Here is a 20,365-nt window from a genome sequence, read left to right on the forward strand (position 1 = left end):
GCTCGTTCGCTCAAATGGATAATAGGTTTAAAGAAACGTGAGTTTTTTAACACTGGAAATATCAGAGTTTCTTTTCCTTCGTCGTTCTTACAGACACATTTTTCTTCTACTCGACTAAACTTAAGAACGATTTATTATTATTTTAGACAAGACATTGGACAATGATGTTTAGAAAATAGGAATTTTGACGGATTCAAGCGAAGATGACCTGATTAATCGTTCTAAGGTGAAACGATCAAGCACCGAAGATTTTGACAAAATTATAGTTCTATACAATGAGATTTGAAGATATTAGCTTGTCCGAAAAGTGTCTTTCTTTTGCAAATATGTCTTTTACAACAGTGCAGCTTCATACGAATGTGAAACCAAGTCTGCGAAATGTCGCGGTGTTTGTCTCAACAGAACAAAATGCATCGTACGTAATTCGACAAAATAATATAAAACAAAAAAACCTTGTGCGTCTATTATTTGGCTCATAAAACGAAAGAAACTTTTCGAACAAGCTAATACAAATGTTCCGAATTACCTGTTAGGATAATTTCCAATTATAGTTTGATATACTGTTCGATCGATATCGTTGGATCCTAAAAGTTTCGTTTGTTTCCACGATTTTTATTCCTTCGCTGACGCGACTACGACTCACACGTAATTCTGTTCGAACGATTTTCAACGAGATCTTTCGTATTTGAAAAAAGAATAACAGTTACTGTTCAAAACGAAACGATTCACACGGTTAGTGGAAAAAGTTAGCAAGTTGGCCAACAGGTTGCGAGATCCTACGATTAATTCTGATAGTGGCAGGCTAGTAGTACCTGTTGTTCGGCCAGGAGCTAGTTGAATCGTTGCCAATAGAACGCTTTCATCGTTAACGATAGGGCCTGGCAACGGTGCTCGAGAACTTTTGCTCAAATATAAGGAACTCACCTTTCCGTCTCTGTGCTTCAATTCCTCGTGTTTCTCCGGCACCACTTGCACGACGAACAGGTCCTTCGTTTCACTTACATCGTGCTTTGGCATCACTTTTACGCTTAAAACGCGTCTGCCCACGTCCTTCTTGGTCGGGACGCCCATCACAGTCGACGCCGCGTCGTCCCAATACAACCATCGTAGCAGTTTTCCGTTAGGGTCGAACAACTGTTTTTACAACATATAAAAATTACTTAATGTATCTGTTTCTTTCTCAATCGTTTGATATTAACATATTGTTGACCGGGCATTAGTTAATTCGTGTTTTCATGGCCAAACGTTGCCGACTGGCCACGAGTCGCTTCTAAGTTGCGTCCTTTGTTGTAAATAAAATTTCAACGATGACGGAACGTACCCATGAAGAATCTTTCAATGAATTATAAGCTGTTTTATCTGATATTTTATCTGATAGTCTCAGTGAAATATTAAAAGTTGACTAATAAAAAAATTTATGTTGAGAATTGGGGATCTTAATCGTGGACATAAAAGTAAACGAACAGTTAAATTATACTTAGAAATTATATCAAAATAGTTTCAGATTTATTTAACACTTTGACTGCCACGTTGGGTCATATATGACCCGCCACGGTTTCTCCTGTGACGTCACACGATGGTCATTGGTGACCGGAGCGCTTGAACTACTTACAATTGTAAAAATTATATGAAAATTGACAGTCAGAGCATTTTGAATATAATCGATAAATAGAAGATACTTTGAAACAAAAAGTGCCCCATTGAACGATTAAACATTTTTATTAGAACATCAATAAAAAAAAATGAGAACAAATCTTGCATCTAACGGTGCACTGTGTTTGCATCCACATCTTCGAGGGCTGATCTACGAATATTATTATAAACACACCTTAGAAAATAATCGTAAATGCTGCTTTATAATCGTATAATCGAAGTTGGAAGTGTGCACATACCTTACTATTATACAGGGTGTTTCATGACTGGTGGTACAAGCGGAAATGGGGCGATTCTACGCGAAAAAAGAAGTCGAAAATATAGAATAAAAATTTTTCGTTTGAGGCTTCGTTTTCGAGAAAATCGACTTTGAATCTTCGCTCGGTACGCGTGCAGTACGTTTCAACGGATCTCACTGTAGATCGTTGTCTCGATGGAAAAATTAAAAAAAATTTTTATTCTATATTTTCGACTTCTTTTTTCGCGTAGAATCACCTCCTTTCCATTTGTACCACCAGTTACCAACCACCCTGTACATTTGCACGCGTCTCAGCATTCTTTATCTCACCATCTTCTATACCACACTACGAACGTACCAGTTGCGTTCATCTGTTTTTCGAGACGCTGTGCACACGCATACTTCCACACACTCATACTCACATACGTGTGTCACTGCGTGTGTGTGTAGCACACAAAATTACACACATCTCAATAATTTATTAAAGTTTATTTATATCGTTTTACTTCCACATCCAATTACGAAATAATAGCCGGTGACATGGGATAAATTCTCAGTAAAATTGCCGGTCGACGATGTGTTAAATAAAACGAATTATTTAATACCAAAACTACCAGAGTAATCGAAATGATCAAGGCGTGGTTTTTAATAGAAATTTTATGGAATTCGCAGAGGTGCATTTTTTTGCTTATTCTAAGTTTGCTGCTCAATCGATGACCTTTCATGGCCTGGCGTCAGTTCCACTGTCAGGTACAGGTAATTATCATAGTAGCGAACGCGCGAATAGAATTGTGTAAGTTGATAGTTGGTAATGTGTGTCTTTCTGGCAAAGGGAAATTGGATGGGTTTAGCTGAGTTTGGTTTCAGGTCAGTCACTCCATCGTCCGTATCCGAATGTCCAATTTCACTTACGCGCTTCACAGGCATTTGACATCTCGTCAGATTTTTGCTTGCGTGATAATTATAGTAAACGTCGATTAACAGACTCGAGAACAGAGTAAACGATTCTATCTTTCTAACTCTCGCGCTAAAAGCAACTCGCATATTGCTTTCGTAACTGTGTGTCAAGCAAGCGAAGGAAATATAATTGCGTAACGTATGCAAATTCCATGGGTCGGCGAGTGAAAATCGCTGGCGAAAGAACCAGTCAGAAGAGAAAATCCGGAGGACGAAAATCCGTACGACGAAAAATACGTATTTAGATTTCTCAATCAAATGAAATAAATCGCACGAAGATAGGGAACGTTTTCATAAGAAATTGGCGAATTTATATGGACTGTGACTGTAGTGTCGCGAAATTTCATCGTCGTCGCCGCAAATAACGTGCGAACAAAAACAAAAAGGCGTCGCAGATGTGGTTTTTATTTTCGTCCATGCCATTGGGTATTCTTTCTTCGAAACGCGTGGGTATGTTCATCGGTCGAGGGTCGTTGCTCGTTCGATTTTATCGCACGAATAAAATGCCTATCGACGGCCTACTAAACGAAAGAGAAGATATGGCTGACGTGCGGTGCTGGCGATTACATTTGGATTATCGAATTTTCATTTCACTATCGTCGCTATCGTTTCGAAACACGAATAGTTCGTGCGAACGTTCGTGCAGCAAAACCACACGTCGATTGCTGCTTAATAAATTTGTTCCGGGTTATTTCAAGTTTCATTTTAAAAACAAAAAATGCCAAGAAATCCTTCTGACCGATTCGATAGGCAATAAATCTGTAAGCATTCGATCGAATAAATTTGTCGCAAGTCTAAAAACGCTTCAAAAATTCAGTTAGAATTGCGTAGAATGTACTCGAGTGTCGGTTCGACCCTCGTTCAAGAACATAAAATGCTAATGTAGGATCTGGTTTCCTGGCGATGAATGCCGTACCTTGCGAATTTCTAACCGTGTTATCGGCAAATTGAATCAGGAATATAGATACCTAGGGGCGTTAGCATGGCCGACAAAAGGAAGTGAAGGAAAGACACGGGAAGCTACGTACGGTAGGATGACGGTATGAAATTTGGCGACAATCCAGAATTTGCCCGAAACGGAACCCTGGAATTCCTGGCTCCTTTCCGTTTGACAAATTAAGACGCGTTCGACTATTTGTTGCACCAACGTTGTGGGTCAAGCTGAAGTTACATTAACGTGCCGAGATCGCTATGATTCCATAGAATCGAAGAGTTGCGAAAAATTCGGTTAAAATTCCACTGTCTCAGGAAACGTAGCCGGGAAAAATTCCTCGAGGCGAAAGAAATTACCATCGATATCCACGTAATATCCTGAATTCGAGTTTACGATCCGAGAATATTGAAAGGACGACATTATTATTTCATCAGTTTGAAAAACAATTTTGTAAAAAAAATGTCCAAAATAAAGTTAAAAAAAAATAAAATAAAGTTAAATAAAGTAATCGCAAGTGTCTTGTTGATAACCGTTTCTCTTTCATCGTTGTTATCCTTCGTTGAATAATTTCTTTTACCATTTCCTTTTTTTTTCTTTTTACCTACTTATTACGTAGATGTTTATCTACAAGAAGGTAAGAGAAAATTTTCCTGGATCTGCATCAAAAATTCTCGTAAATCATGCTCGTGACAGAGGCTTATTACTTGAACCTGCGTTTCGTAGAATATAGTTTGCTGCCCACGTGTGCTTCTGATTTGCGAAAACAACACTGTCCGCTACCAACTGAAGTAACACAAGCATTACGCGCCACCCACATCTGTTGCAGAATCAGCGGGGATGATGTCACTGTTTGATATCCTCGTTTAATAGTGCACTTCGCTTGAAATGGGTCACGATAAATTAAACCACGATACCAACCACAATAAACCGAAGATAGTGCGCAAACTTTTTAAACGTGGCTTCTAAGTGAAACAACAAACAATATACTTTCAACTTTTCGACAGACAAATCCGGACGAATTTATGCTACCAGGAAAATCAACGTGACCTACTCCAAGACAAAACTCCTCTCTGGTGACCGAAGTCACGTACGAGAAAAGTATTTTAAATACGAGTAAAGAGATTGGAAAAAGAAAGATTCAGTTCACGATCGTTGGCAAACAGCCAGAATTAACGCACTTTGTCGGCGGGGTACGTTTCGCTAAACGCAAAATGACTCGTAAATAACAAAGATTAAATACGCCACTGTGTAATCCCTACGGTTACAGTGCATCAGATTTATGTGTCTATTGGTAAAGGTCAGAGTATTTTTAACGTTTGTAAATATAACGTTGGCGGAGGAAAAGAAGTTTGAAAGGTATCATTTTTATTGCATTTCGTGGAAATTATATGACAAAAGTGTCACAAATCTCGAGGTACATGAACATTATCGACGTGGTGGAAAGTATTTTTCATCGCGTACGATTTAATCGCGTATCGCAAAAATGAAGGAATTGGTCGTCGGTAAAGAAAGAAAGGCAAACCTCAACACAAATCACGCGATTATCTCGCAAGCAAAATAAGTAAAATACTGACGACATCGATGGTAAAAGGTATACAAACAAAGGTATAGCAAAAAGACAAACGTACTGGCTAACTAGTCGCAGATTTAAACTCAACTTTTGGGAAATGAACTGAAACGATTGTAAAACCAATATGAGGAATATCGGTTGCAATGAATCGCATTAAGAAGCTGAAGTCACTTTAATCGCTTTAGTCACAAGTACTGAGAACGGTCGTTCTGTCTCGTGTTATCTGAGAAACTCGCACTGACGCAAACATCTAAAAATTTCGACGGACCAAGAGGAAACAAGTAGATATGGAAAGAAAGCACGATGAAAAGCTCCTAACACAATTTTTAACCAGTTAGCGGCGGAATCGTACACGCTCTCCCACTGCAAGAAAGCTGAGAAAGGAACATCCTACCGATTTGTCAGCCTAAAAAGAAAAAAGCAAGATCCGTTTTAAAGGGGTGTCCTGAATTAGAATGTTCTAAAACAGCGTCGTTTCGTGATTGCTTTTTAGAAGGGAAAGAAAGAAATGAAGTTATTGAATTTTGAGGTATGGTTTTATATATATTTGACGAATACAAAAAGATTTTTTTTAAAGTAAGAACGAAATTATAACAGATTTCGAAGCCTATTTCGTGGGCTGCAGTTTTCAATCGGCGGGAGGGATCCACCTCGTAATTCTTGACCGAAACGAGAAACCAAAAAAAGGATTAAATTATTATATATTTTTCTTCTCGATGAACTAAAAAAAAGGCAGAAAATAGTGTGAAACTAAAAATTTTGGCGGGTTTAAAGAAAAAATGTGTTTTATAAAAAGAAAAAATAAACTTTAAGGTGCTACAACAATTATTTAAATAAACTTTTTGACGAACTTTTTTAGTTCATCGAGAAGAAAAATATATAATAATCTAATCCTTTTTTGGTTCTTTGTTTCGGTCAAGAATTGCGAGGTGGATCTTTCACGCCGATTGAAAACTGCAGCCCATGAAATAAGCTTAGAAATCTGTTATAATTTTTTTTTACTTCAAAAAAAAATTTTTTTGTATTCGTTAAATATATATAAAACCATACCTCAAAATTCAATAACTTCATTTCTTTCTTTCCCTTCTAAAAAAAATCACAAAAAGACGCTGTTTTAGAACATTCTAATTCAGGACATCCCTTTAAGACTCTTAAAGACGGTATCCAGCTGAGTTACGTAAATCAACCTGGCGCATAAGAATTTCCCTAATCTCGATTGGACAAATTGTAAAGTTATAATAAATAAACGAGTAAATAAAAATAGAACTCGAGGATACAAAAGTTACTAACACGCGTATGCGTACGAAATTATCAATATTAAACTCTACCTCTGTCGAATATTGCAACGTGATTATTTCGCATCTGGTGTACCCCATAGATAACACCGATTACAATTACCAACGTAATTAATAAGGACAGCAGCTGGTATCCCCAACTATCGAAATATTGAAATTTAAAGCAAATATAAATCGAGATTTCTCACCTCGTAGTAGTCTTCAGGGCCGCTGAAAGCTTCCTTGTGGACTTTAAGCTTGAGAACATGTCCAACTGGTACGACGACGTGAGGAACGTTGTGCACCTTGTCGAATTGATGCCTTTTCGCGTCATGGAAGTACTTCGGCTCGTACCAGCTGGTCCTGTGCTCGTCTAATCGACGACTGATAACCGCGGCTGCGGTGCTGGTCGTCTCTTCGCCGACGTCGTCGAACACCAGGTCGTCCTCCTGCAGGGTGAGGCCCAGCACCGCGGGCAGCAGAAGGAAACACGCGAGGACGTAAGGATTCTTCATCTTGCGGGACAGATCTCCTCGATCGTTGCTATCATATCATGCTGAAGTACCTGCAATCAGATAGAAGAGCATTGTTATTATAAATTGGAGTTTTTACAGCGAATCTTACGGCATAAAATAGCGTTCAAGTGTACAACATGACAAGATAAAGAGAGGAGTGTGCGATGAAAAACAACTATGATTTAAAATGACTAATATTATCTAATAAACTTGGATAATCTTTCAGCAACTTTTATATATATATAGAAGATATTGAATTGTTTTTCGATAATCGAGCGTTTACACTATTGCATAATCACTGTTGACATTTTGCTTTTTATCTGACTGATTCGCGTAGACTAGCGAGTACACAGAAAGCTAACTGGAAACTGATAAAAAGGCGAAACCAACGGGAATAGCTGAGCTCGTTCAATGAACACCCCCACTATAATGAAATAAAAATAGTTATGATAACAGCGGCTTCATATGATGTATAGAATCACGTACGAACGATGTGACGGCACGTTCCACGTTCGATTGCTCATTAAATACTGTCACGCGTTGTTAGATCATAGAGAAACAGATTCGTGTTCATCACGCAACGTGCCTTATCGGAAACAATCAGTCATATATTCAGAAACAATCGGTCGTATATTCATCTAGCAAAAATTTATACCACCATACTACTAGAATTATTCATCTATTTATCTAGTTTATTATACAGGCGAACTGGTTTTGGTAAAGGCCAGGCATTGAAAGGAGGTCAGAAATCATAAAGAGGAAATATTGTGTAAAAATAAGAAGACGCTATAAATCGAAGCGCGATCGAATGTAACAAAATTGATATAAAATCTGGCATAAGAAATATTTTCGCGGCTCTAATATTAACTTTTGTTGTACCTTCGTCGACATCTTGGAGAATGGAGATTCCGGTCAGTTTTGTGATATTTCCGCTAAAAAGTATTTTTAAAACATACAAACTGCCCACATTTACTCCGTTAGAACTGTTAACCATCTAATTCAGACAGTCGAAAAATCCACAAAATCTATAAGTGATACATAAATATCGCTAAGATTCAGGTTTGAAATTAAAGGAATCTGATGCTTCGATGTTGCGAAAGATTTGAAATTAATTCAGCTAAGGAAATTTCCAACGCCGATAAGAAGCACGAAACAATGCACGTTCGATCGATCGCCATTTCACGCGCTAATCGTCTCCGGATCGATGAAAATTAACGGTGAACGATCGAACGATTCGCAGCCTGTATTTCTCAGCTCGTAAGTCGCTAGCTTCTCTCTTTTCCATTGGTCCAGTTTCGTCGCTCGTTCCATGGGTATTTAACGAAAGGAACAATGGAACGTTTTCGTGAACGAGACCGAATGCATTCAGTAGCCGACCAATGATAGTCAATAAAGGCTTTCATTGCATTTTTATTTCCTCTTATTGCTCGGTCTGTCGAGGACCGTGCCATTAATTGGCCGAGCCGGACAATGAGGACCTCACAGTTAAGTCGACGCTGCTCCATGTTTTCAGCGGTAAATACACGCCGTCTGCCATCGCCGTGATCCTTTTTATTCCAACAAATTCTCAACAATTTCTACCACGTAGAAAATTTCTCACGAACGCTGCGTTGCGAACGATTGATCGGTCTGTTAACTCGATGGATGCAAACGAGGTATATTGGATTCCTTGATGAAGCGTCACTGGCTCTAACGTAAATTGCAAATTAGATTGAACGAACCTTTACACGGTAGTTTTATTAATTCACACTAATGTTTTCTAAATTTCTAATATTATTTATATATCCGTTGGCAGACTTTCGCCAATGAAATCACATTGTGTAACATTTTTCCTGATACCGCAAGTTTTTCGCAACCATAAACTACGATGCAACTGACGCTAGCACAGGATACTATTAAAATTTAATTCTTCCGCTGCATTCTCCGGAATTGAAGATTTCATGCAACTGGAAAAATCTTACGTTCACAGGATTATTTATAGAAGATGTAATGCTCTTAGCGAATGATTACTTGATGTTTTAGAGTCTATACGTACATCCTTTCTAACAACGAGATTAATAGTATTAATAATTCGCCATCGATATATAGTCTGCCATGAGATGAACGCGAAATGGAATTGAACAGTATCTCGATACATTTCGCGGCCAAATGTGATCCTCCTGATACCAAAGACACGTAGAACTGTGAAACACGTTGCACTTTTCCGCAACCGATGCCCTGACCCGTTTGCGATGCACTTCTGACCCTCGTTACTTTATTGTAGTAAAGGCGATAGCGCGATTCATGCCGGTTTCCAACAATGAAGCATTGTGAAACAGCCATGACCCGCCCGCCTTCCGGATAAGCCGTATCATTGTCATTCAACGACTTAAAAAATAAATCATACGACATCGATAACCCACATCCCATTTAACGAGCGCATAAATCAAGTACCCTTAATTGCTAATCGTTATCGAACCAATTAGCTTCGACAAATTAGGTTCAAACGTTTACTCCATCGTTATATTCGTATTTGAAGATCCGTTTTATTTTTGTGAATATAATAAAAAGAGAAATAAATAGGGCTTCGGCGAAGATTTGCTCGTACGTTAAATATTCCAAAAGATAATTGATATTTCTGCATCTTATGTGCATTGTATGCAATTTTTCCACTTTCTAAATAAATTACAAATCTTCTTGTCGTGTCTTGTCACTTTGCTAGATGGCAACTAAGTGATTGCGGATTTTGTTATTAGGTGGTGTTGACGAAGTCCGCAATCACTTAGTTGCCAACCCAATAGACTCTGACAAAATGATAATATCGATATTTAAAACTGATCAGAAAACGCGACCAGAATCGATAGACCACCGATTTACCGACTTCGCGTGATAAATAAAACATGGCACACCTGTGGCGAGCGTCTATGGGGAAACGGCGAGATTAATCGCGTACAAATCGTCCATTTCGTTTTCCAAATTCGGAAACAGCGTTCACTCGTATCAGCAGGTCGGAAACGCGCTAACGATCCATCGAAACAGACAAAAACGGTTGTATCGACTGGCATAAATTACGCGTCTTTACCGGCGCGCGCTCGAATCCCGAATAGGGTTTCGCTTTTAAACGATCGTATAAATCGAGTTCGTCGCGTTAATCGAAAGGAGGACGACGCGTTTTACTGGCTGCTTCCAGGAAACATCGAAGACGGCCAACAGTACCAGAAGACTGTATCGTAGGTGGAGACAATCGAGTTTGCGTCCGGATTTACATACGTCGCCAGGAACTTTTGTAACGCTGTGGTCGTAGTGTCTGCGACAACCGTGCAGTCTATAAGCGACCAACGCGTATGGAGAGTAGCGTAACGCTACAGTGTCAGACTTTGGAGGAATCTGAAAGAAACGACGTCTTGGAAAACGTTTGTCTTTCACCTTGATATCGTTTCGAGAAACTTTGACAAGCTTTTATTTATTTATTTATCGTATTTATTGTCAATGTTCGAGTTCGATGGCTGAAGTGGTCGAGTATTTGAAATTACATAATAGTACAAGAAGAGAGTATGATCGCGCCAGGTATTAAGTTGTCGGAAAAGTGTCTTCCTTTTACAGACACTTCTCTTACAACAACGCTTCTTTACACAAACATGAAACCTAATCTGTCGAACGTTGTGATCTTTATTTTCATAGAACAAAATGGACCATACGTAATTCGATGAAATAATATAAAATGGAAAATGTTGTGCATCCATTCCCTTATAAAACGAAAGAAGCTTTTCGGACGATCTAATACTTCGATCTTGGAGGAAGAAAATTTACATAGAGAAGAGCGCGTGTGCAAACTGGTTGGACGATGGCTGTGAAGCTAGTTCCTGAGTAATTTTTACCTACGTCGAGCTACGAACGACAGTTTGAAACACTCGAAGAACGCGAGAAGTTTCATATTGAGCTGACTTGTTCTACTGAAGCTTAGATTTATGAATCAGGATACACATTGTATAAGAACTTTTAAATACACGACACTGAGGTCACGAACATTCCAAAATCCTGCGAAGAGTGGATGTATTGAAAAGATCGGTCCAGTTATGTTTCACTAATTAGTATCGTTCGAATAATTAAACAACCGCTGTAAATAAAATAAACTGAACGAAAAAGAATCCTTATACGTTACAATATATATATTAGGTCGTCCAAAAAGTTTCTTTCGTTTTATGAAGAAATAATGGACGCACTACATTTTCCGTTTTATATTATTTTATCAAATTACATTTTGTTCTATCAAAATAAAGATCACAACGTTCGACAGATTAGGTTTCATGTTTGTATAAAGATGCATCGTTGCAAAAGACGAGTCAGTAAAAGAAAGACACTTCTCGGACAACCTAATATATATACATATAGGATTATTTATTCAGAAATATTAGAAATTAGGATTTCCAATGATTTCTATCCTATGTGATAAATTGATCGATAGACGGATCTATTTACAGTGGACTAAACAGGAAACGATGGTTATTTAACGTGAACTAAATACAGTAATGTACTATAACTAAGACAATTAAATGGATAATTCACAACTCACAACTCACAACTAATAGTTTACAACTCGTAACAACTCAGCAACTCTCTCTCCATTCAACTCTCGACTCCTCGCAACTCGACTCTCAACTAACAACTCCTCGCAACTCGACTCTTAGTTAACGACTGCCGATTAATTCGTCTTTGTCCCTTAAGCATCTCTTTGTCTTTTCTCATACTCTCACCACGTACGTATTCCGTAACCGATCACGTGCACCTTCTTCCGCGTAAATATTCGACTGAAGAACCGACGACACATTGATGGACCCCGCTTGGCCCATTGAAGTTTCCCGACCCTTTAGACCCGCCGAATTTTAGACTTAGGATGTCTCGCAACATTGTTCCTAGTTCAGCCGATATTTTTTAGACAATCTGTCCACAATACTATAATGCATATCCGTTTGAATCGCAAGTTTAGATTTTGTGTGGAAAAGTGCCAGTACATTTAAACGCTACGGACGACTGACGATATTTTGTATTTCACTGTTATCTTCTCAATAATTTTTACTCAACAAAACTTGAAATATTTATAAACTAATAGTACGTATATATAATAACATAGGTGTATTTCATAAAAATAACAAATATGACGAGCGTTATTGTGCCGCTTGTTTCTCTTCGCAATCGATTAAGACTATCGCGCTGTTCGCGATTTTTCTACCCTGTTTTCTGGCGCTCAAGCTGTTAAATAATTATATTTTTATCCAATATTAAAACTACCTTTCTCTCGTACAAACATAAGTTGACTTTTTCTAAAAATAACGCAACGGTGTACCGATGTAAAAATAATCCTATAATTCCTGCCCATAGCGGAAACACGGGCTTCGCTGTAATTATTAATGAAATGAAAAGTGTGGCATAAAAGTGGCGGTGGTTAATCAAGGAAGGATATTACCAGACCAAAGGGAAATATTTATGGAGTCAGTTCGTGCCACTCGAACGACAAAAGTGGAAGCGTAGCCAGTTGTATCCGAGGCGAGGAACGCTGTGCACGGGGTTCGAGGTATTGTCAGCGAGCTGCTTATTTCAGAACGCGATTCACTTTGATTCACCGACGACAAGAACGTCGTGGAGTATGATGCCATTCAATGCGCCATTGTTCTGGCTCAAAGGTTACGCGGATTGATCGAACAACGAGGCCGGTTGCTGTGTAAAGCAAGCAAACCAATGGGAAATGACTCGTACGAGACTCGCTATAGGAAAACTGGCAAACGTGATTGGGGGTAATTCCGATAATTAACACGTATTGGAGAATTCTATCTTCTACTTCCAAACCAGAAATCTATATCCCTTCGTGCATTGTGTAAACATTCGCATAATCCTCTTTCGTTGGGAATTTAACGAAAGCAATTTGCAAATTCATAGCCAATTCAATTACAGATATCTCGAGGTATCGTTGTGTAATTAGAGAGAAGAATATTCCAAGAGAAATATCAACGATTTATACGTTAGATCGCGTAAATTAACTTCTACTCAATTTGATTCGGAGTTAAACACATTGCTTCGTGTGAAAAAAAGAAGATATGGGAAAAGACGATCGTTCAAAATTTCTAGGGCTATGGTTCCACAAATGGCACTGCAAAATAAATGAAAATAAAAAGTCATATAACCTTCACGCTGCGAAAACAATCCTGCCCACAAGTGACCATAAATAATATTGCAATTCCAAAGAAAGATTCAGTCAGATATCTGTGCATGACATCGTAGATAAATCCAAACAACTTAAATCAAAATCTAAAAAATTCTACTGGCTCATTGTCAGACGTTGCAACTTAAGCGTGCAGAGTAAAATAATGCTATATAAAGCCATATTAAAGCCTATTTCGACCTATGGGATCCAACTATGGGAAACAGCGAGTAATTGCAACATAGAAATTCTTCAACGATTCCAATCAAAAACTCTAAGATTCTTAATAGATGGTATGTTACCAACGAAACAATACATCGCGACCTTAAGATACCCACAGTTAAAGAAGAAATATCCAAATTCAGTAATAGATATAACATAAGAGTTAACAACCACCAAAACCCATTAGTTACTCAATTACTTCACACGACGGATCAGATACGCTAAAAAGCACGCTAAAAAGACATTACCCTGTGGCACGTACGAGCGCTCTCAAGTATTTACGAGTTTCTATCCGCAAGTCTTATTTTTTTTTTTTTTTTTTTTTGGAAGAATTTTACAATCAATTCTCATTGAAAATTATAAGTAAATTATTCTGGTGTGCCACTATAACGTGAATAATAAACGATTATCGTATGTTTGATTCTAGCTGAATCTAATGTTTAAATCTAATTATTCACGTTATAGTGCCACGCTAGAATAATTTACTTATAATTCTCAATGAGAATTGATTGTAAAATTCTTCCAAATAAAAAAAAAATTAAGCTTACGGATAGAAACTCGTAAATACTTGAAGATGCTCTTGCGTGCCACAGGACAGCATTATAATGAGACATAACACTTGAGGGTACCATAAATTGGGCTCTTCATGGTATTATACTACATCGTGGCCTAGGGGAATCGACAACTTCGTGACTGTAGCATCGGATACCGGACCATTGATATATGCAATTACAGGAAACTTATTATAACATTTATCGAACGAAACACGTCGTTATTTAGTTTCTAGCGTCATTTCGCTATTGAAAATTCGTAAAAATATGTGGCGACACTCAACAATAAATACCATCACTCGACACTAACTAGTGTCGGACGACGGTAGCGCAGTGGTTAGCGCCTTAGGTTACGAACGTTCGGAGCCCGGGTTCAAATCCCGGCGACCGGAGTTCGATTTTTCTTCCACGCACCCTAAATTAGAAGAAAAATAACAGTATACCCCATCAGCGACATATCTACAGCATCTACAAGAATCACAGACGACACACAACATACGCCTCAAATATTTAAAATTCCTCGTGTTCTTTATCTCTCAAGTATTACACGCAAAGGAAACGACAAAACTTCGATTTTCCTAGATTTCACAATGAGAAATGAAACATATTACGTAAAGAACGCGCATAGATATTTTATTTATAAGAGCCCTCGACCTTTCTCTGCAGTCTCGCGAACATGTCAACGTTTTAATATGCTCGAGCCACGATCTAAAGTCACTCACAGTTCCCCCGCAGTTCCGTAGCTAGTTGAATACCGGTTCGTTCCACCGTGAAGAGGAAAAAAAAAGAAAGAAAGATCGCGGTACATAGTCAGAAAGGAATAGAGACCTCGTATCGTCGATCGGACTCGCATAGCTCGCGTGTCAAGCACCTCGCGTTGCCGTTTCGCAAACAAGAGCTTTATCGACGCGTGTTTGCGCCGCGCCAGGTGCAGCCGTGCCGGTGCACGCGTGCAAAATCGGCCAACAACAGTCAGACGTCCGACAGAGAGCGAGGGCGCCGAGCGGAAGTGCGCCAAGGCTGACTGCAGTCGATGCCCTAGTCGCGATTCCTAGTCGCGATTCCCAGTCTTTTACGATACAAGCAACATGTGAGCATATGTGTAATTCTACGATGATCGACCATGTTCCTTTTTTTCCCCCCTCGAGTCGAGTCAAAAACGAAAGACGATTTGCTAAAATGTTATTAAGGTTTGAGTTGTTCGACGAAACGTGATATTTTGCGGGCAGATTGGAATAAGACTGATGATAGGAAGGGGAGAAGATCGACAGGTTTCGAGATTGCAGGTTTCTTTTTGTCTTTTGTTTCTCAAGTGACTTTTTTCATCGATGCGAAGTAAGCACAAATATATGCGTAAGTTTGAAAATGTAATTTCCTGAAATCTAATTCCTTCGTGCAATGGATATAGAAAATGTTCAGTGATGATAGCGCTCGTTTAATTCCGTAAATGATTACGACTATCAAGTTTGAATCGAGTTGGCGTTAAATTTTCTTTCTGGCTAAGCTCATTGGATATTAGAATCTGGCAAAACCTGTAATCGCCTTGACTTTAGTTATCGAATCTCCGCTAATATTCTAGTTTATCCTTTATTCATTTACCTGTGTACTTCTTAAATGAACTTTATTGCGCTCGACACCAAACTCTCACAACTCAGCCACTTTGTCCCTCTTCGATAGGCAATACTCAAAGGAAAATGGAAGATTTCAACTTCAGTCTATCGACGGTTGCAAAGAGACTAACGATTTACTCGACGACCGTGTCACTTTAATACCCACGGTAAACTTGAGTCAGCCTGTTTTTCGGTGTCCACAATGAGATTACGCAGGAGTGACTAACCTTCGCTAGACTAACAGTAAGTCTAAAGGAGATTTTTCAACCTTCGACACGTCAATGCCGTTGTTAACGTTTCGCTTCGTTCGCAGTGGTCGAAAAAACATTTGTCAAATATTAATTATTGAGATATGTATAATTTTGTGTGCTAAACTAAATTAGCCACGTAGTAGCGACACACCTATGTGAAACGTCTTGTGCGTCTCGAAGAAACAGATGAATGTAACCGTTCCGTTGGCGGTGTGGTATGGAAGATTTTTTTTTCTTATTTGGGAGAATTTTACAATCAATTCTCATTGAGAATTATAAGTAAATTATTCTGGCGTGGCACTATAACTTGGATAATAATTGTTTATCGTATGTTTGACTCTAGAGAATGGAAGATGGCGAGACAAAGAGAGTGCTGAGGCGCGTGCAAATGTGTATCGACGAAGATCCTGGAAATCGTTTATTCAATAAATCTAAAACCATTTTAATATGAATTCTAAGTGTAACCTTAGTGTTCCTTTACTTTTATTTTCGCAATTAAGATGCATAATTCTCAGCACTAATTAACACGTGGAAATCAGCTGCACGCTTTAACATATCCCTCTTATTAGAATGAAATTTTCGGTAGAAATATTGGCATGGCAACTAAGTGATTGCGGATTTTGTCATTAGGTGGTATTGACAAAATCCGCAACCATTTAGTTGCCAACCCAATATTAATCGCGAGAAAGAAACTTTCTCGAAAAGAGCGAACTCGGTAAAATTATGTGATAAAATCCTCGATGAAGGTAGTAAAATAATGAAACAGTGAATAAATCGATGGAAATCCTTCGTTCTCGCCATTTTTTTTCTCATTTCTTTCCTTCTTTTGTTCCAGATAAAGCGATAAATCGGTCCCCGTAGAATAGCGGAATTTCAAACTCTGACCATTCTTCGCGTGAAATATTAATGACAGCCGTAACTCGATTCTTTCAAAGCCTTAACTCGGATACGGCTATCGTTCTTTCAAAAGGACAATTGCAAGATAACTTTATTACATTTCCGATTTTTCCAGCGCTCTTCGCGTTCTTCCATACCCACTGGATGTCCATTTTTTTACCATCGATCTATCAGCGGATATATTACAGGAAGTTACAAAATTAACTTACCATCCTATCGCGTTAAAAGTCTAAATTCTTCGCGAACCGCACGAAACAAAGAAAGCTACTTGTTCATAAACGTGTGCAAAAATATGTATCGTTGATGAAAACTGGAATTACCACTGTCCTATAAAGGAAGGAAAAATTTGTCAGAAAAATCTGTTTAATCTATCGAAATAAAACACATTATCATCATTTTGTTACTATAACAAAATCAACAGAAGATTCGCTGTACCGAGAAGCGATGTCAAATTTCTGGCCATTTTACGAAAGTTAAGACAAAAGGGAGAAAGCAAGTCGTCGATTCACGGTTAATCATTACGAGGACGCTTCTGCCGGCTGAAAAAGTTAGCAGCGTTTTTTACGCGGCGCATACGAATGGTTTTCCCTGCGTATGCAAATCACCTACGGCGTATTATGCCTGCATGCAAATGCCTCATTTGCATTGCAATTATCGAACGATATGTAGGGCACACCGTGATAATAAAGACACGGGGGGAGATCACTTGGGGGAAATTGCGTTTCCGCCGCGAGCCGCCTCCAAATTGCGGCCGCGTGATCGTGCCCCGTCGAAATTCCAATTAAACGCGAAGGCATCTCTGTCGTTCGCGCCGCTTTTCGTCCGCCGTTTCAGACGCGTATTCGAAACACACCCGATCATTGGTTTCGTAGAATGGAACATGATTAGCGCGACCTGTACTAGCGCAACGACGACGAGAAGGAAGACGGGGAAGAAAGTTTGCGAACGTCGAACAGAGAATGTAATTTCAGTAGAGAAAAATTGCTTGGCTTTTGAGAGAAGTAGGACGAATACCGCCGAGAATGTTGCCAGGTTTAAATGGAAAACTCAGAGTCTTGAACAAACGTCGCGAGGAAACGCCAGTCTTCAAGTGGTCACTGGAGTTTGATTACGTTTGGATGGAGTTGCTCGTTGGAAGAAGATTCTCGGAAGAACCGAGCAGCCACTTGCTCGTAGTACGCTTGCACACTGGTAGCATCCCGAAAATAGTGACTCGTTTAAGAAATTTCTGGTTTGTTACATTTACGGTTACTCAGAAAAATCCTCACGTGTCTTACGAACGTGATATCTTTTTAATGAAATAAGGCCCAGCGCAATAACATATGTACGTAGTGACAAGCGCGAAGCAGCTGTAAAAGAGGTTTCAGCGTAAATTCTTCGTATAAAATGCGTTAACTTTACAACGAAAATTTGTAACACGTTGCTCGGATAAAAGTAACCTTCCACTCCATAGAATGTACAAAGATTTTTATAGACGTCTGTAGATTCTTTATATCAGATGTTTGATTATGTACGGATAGAGATCTAATAAAAACACAAACACCTTACGCGAACACACACATTTTCTCAGATAAGCATTGACCATAGCAATTCACGATACGAACTATCGACAAACTGCGCTAATTGACGAGTGGACAAAATTGACGATATTGCAAGTAGTATTTTTGAAATTTCCTTTGGGATTTCCTATTATTCATATCATTTTGCGGTAAATGAACTGACAAGTAACTTGTCTTGGCAGGTTTTAAGATCGATTCTTATTAACCACTGATGCATCAAAAACTAGAAATTGACAGAAGTCGAAATTGACAAGAGTAGAGTAGTCTGGCTGTTAAATCAAATATACAAAAGTTCATCCCTCGGTCAAGACGGTCATCAGCTGTACAAATAGTCGGACCGCAATGATCCTAAGCAACTGACATAAAATTAAGCATTTTTACTTTATCGTCAAGGCCCTTAATTGCTACAAAACATCTTTCAAGTCGCGAAGTTGGACCAAGAAGAAGAGACGACCAGCACCTATCACTAGTTCCGCATAAATACCGCCGTCACAGAACATAACTCACTTGCTATCATCCCTTCGAATATAAAAACATCTCAATTTATCAGTCGCTCTTCATCTTATATTCTTCGAGGAAAAGTTGTTGGAATGAAGAGTATATTTTATCGAGATATGTATAATTTTATGTGGTAGGTTAGCTGCGTAATAGTGATACTTGTATGTGAATATCAGTGTATGCAAGTATGCGAGTGCGCGGTGTCTAGAAAACAAAGGAATGTAAACTGTTCGATTAACAGTCTGGTATGGAAGAAGGTGAGACAAAGAAAGTGCTGAGTGTGTATCGGTGAATATCTTTGAAATCGTTTATCAAATAAGTATATAACTATTCTAATATAAATTCTAAGCGTAAATTTAGTGTTCCTATACCATTATTTCCGCTATTAAGATCCAAAATTCAACATATTTAAGTTGTAAAATCAGTGTTATAATTATTCAACCGCCTCTATTATTTTAATCGAAATAGGGATCGCTTGATCATCGTATCGTAACGAGAATTTACTGTGAACGCGTTTGCCGGTCGAGCATCGAGTTACGGTAAATTCCTGCAGCAATGAGAACCGCTGAGAAGCGGCAAAACGAAAGAGAAGATAAAAACTACACAACGCCGTGTCTATTTCTACAAAAATCTGGCTACACGCGGTCCAGCCGGCTGGCAAATATTTGCCAAAAAATTTATGAAAATCTTGGCCGGGTCACGCAGACAGCGGGACCAAACGCACACGTTTTCCACCCAATCGTGTGTTACACGCGAGATAGTATCGATTGGAGGCGGTGTGTCGGCGTACGGGACCGATTAAAAGAGGCAAAAAGCGATTGCCGGACGGCGCGACGCGGCGCGTCGCGACGCACTCCGCGCGACCCGTACGCTCTCTGATCGAATCGATATTAAACGCGCGTTCTCTCTTCCTTCTCTCGCGTTATTAACCCTTTCGTCTTTCCTTAGCGATAACCGTAGCCACTGGTCGTTGAGCATTTTTTTCGTGACTGTGGTTAATGCTGAAAATCTAAATAATGACTGCGATTAACGACCAAAGTTTGTCGAGAATCTTGATACTTATATACAGAATGATTTGCATGAAATATCACGCGGGAAATTTGGAAGAAGAGTGGCGCTTAAATCTTTGATTTAAGATTTGTCCGTAATCGCAAATATCTTGACGTTTGTGTATGCAGAACGATTTCTGAAAATGAAATTTCGGAAGGAAAATCCGTGTACTTTTTAGCCACAGTCAGAACCGTAATGCTGCATGTCTGCGCCGTTGTTTCGCAAATAAATGTACCATTTGCGAGGGACAAAAATAAAATACCGATCGATCGATTGGTTGTCCGATAATTTGAACTGTTGTGTTGGCAACTAAGTGATTGCGGGTTTGTCAATACCATCTATTGACAAAATCTGCAATCACTTAGTTGCCAACTCAACAGTTACGCGTTTTCTATGAAAGCAAAATATATT

The 20,365-nt window shown here is 38.9% G+C and overlaps 1 protein-coding gene across 6 annotated transcripts in view; it reads right to left on the minus strand.

Annotated features, from left to right (window-relative positions):
- Positions 1-20,365, minus strand: part of LOC126872087 (dystroglycan 1-like) — a 162,551-nt gene that overhangs the window by 11,820 nt on the left and 130,366 nt on the right. For 5 of the 6 annotated variants that reach the window (XM_050631616.1, XM_050631619.1, XM_050631615.1 and 2 more), the window contains 2 exons: positions 6,836-7,191; positions 925-1,134 (listed from right to left, as the gene is read on the minus strand). In XM_050631616.1, the coding sequence (XP_050487573.1) occupies positions 925-1,134; positions 6,836-7,141 (516 nt within the window). In that variant the 5' untranslated portion in view covers positions 7,142-7,191. Of the gene's footprint in view, positions 1-924; positions 1,135-6,835; positions 7,192-7,424; positions 7,446-20,365 lie in introns of those variants that run through there. The other variant, XM_050631620.1, reaches the window with a different exon arrangement.

The sequence above is a fragment of the Bombus huntii genome, chromosome 12 (genome assembly GCF_024542735.1).
Source record: "Bombus huntii isolate Logan2020A chromosome 12, iyBomHunt1.1, whole genome shotgun sequence".
NCBI lineage: Eukaryota > Metazoa > Arthropoda > Insecta > Hymenoptera > Apidae > Bombus > Bombus huntii.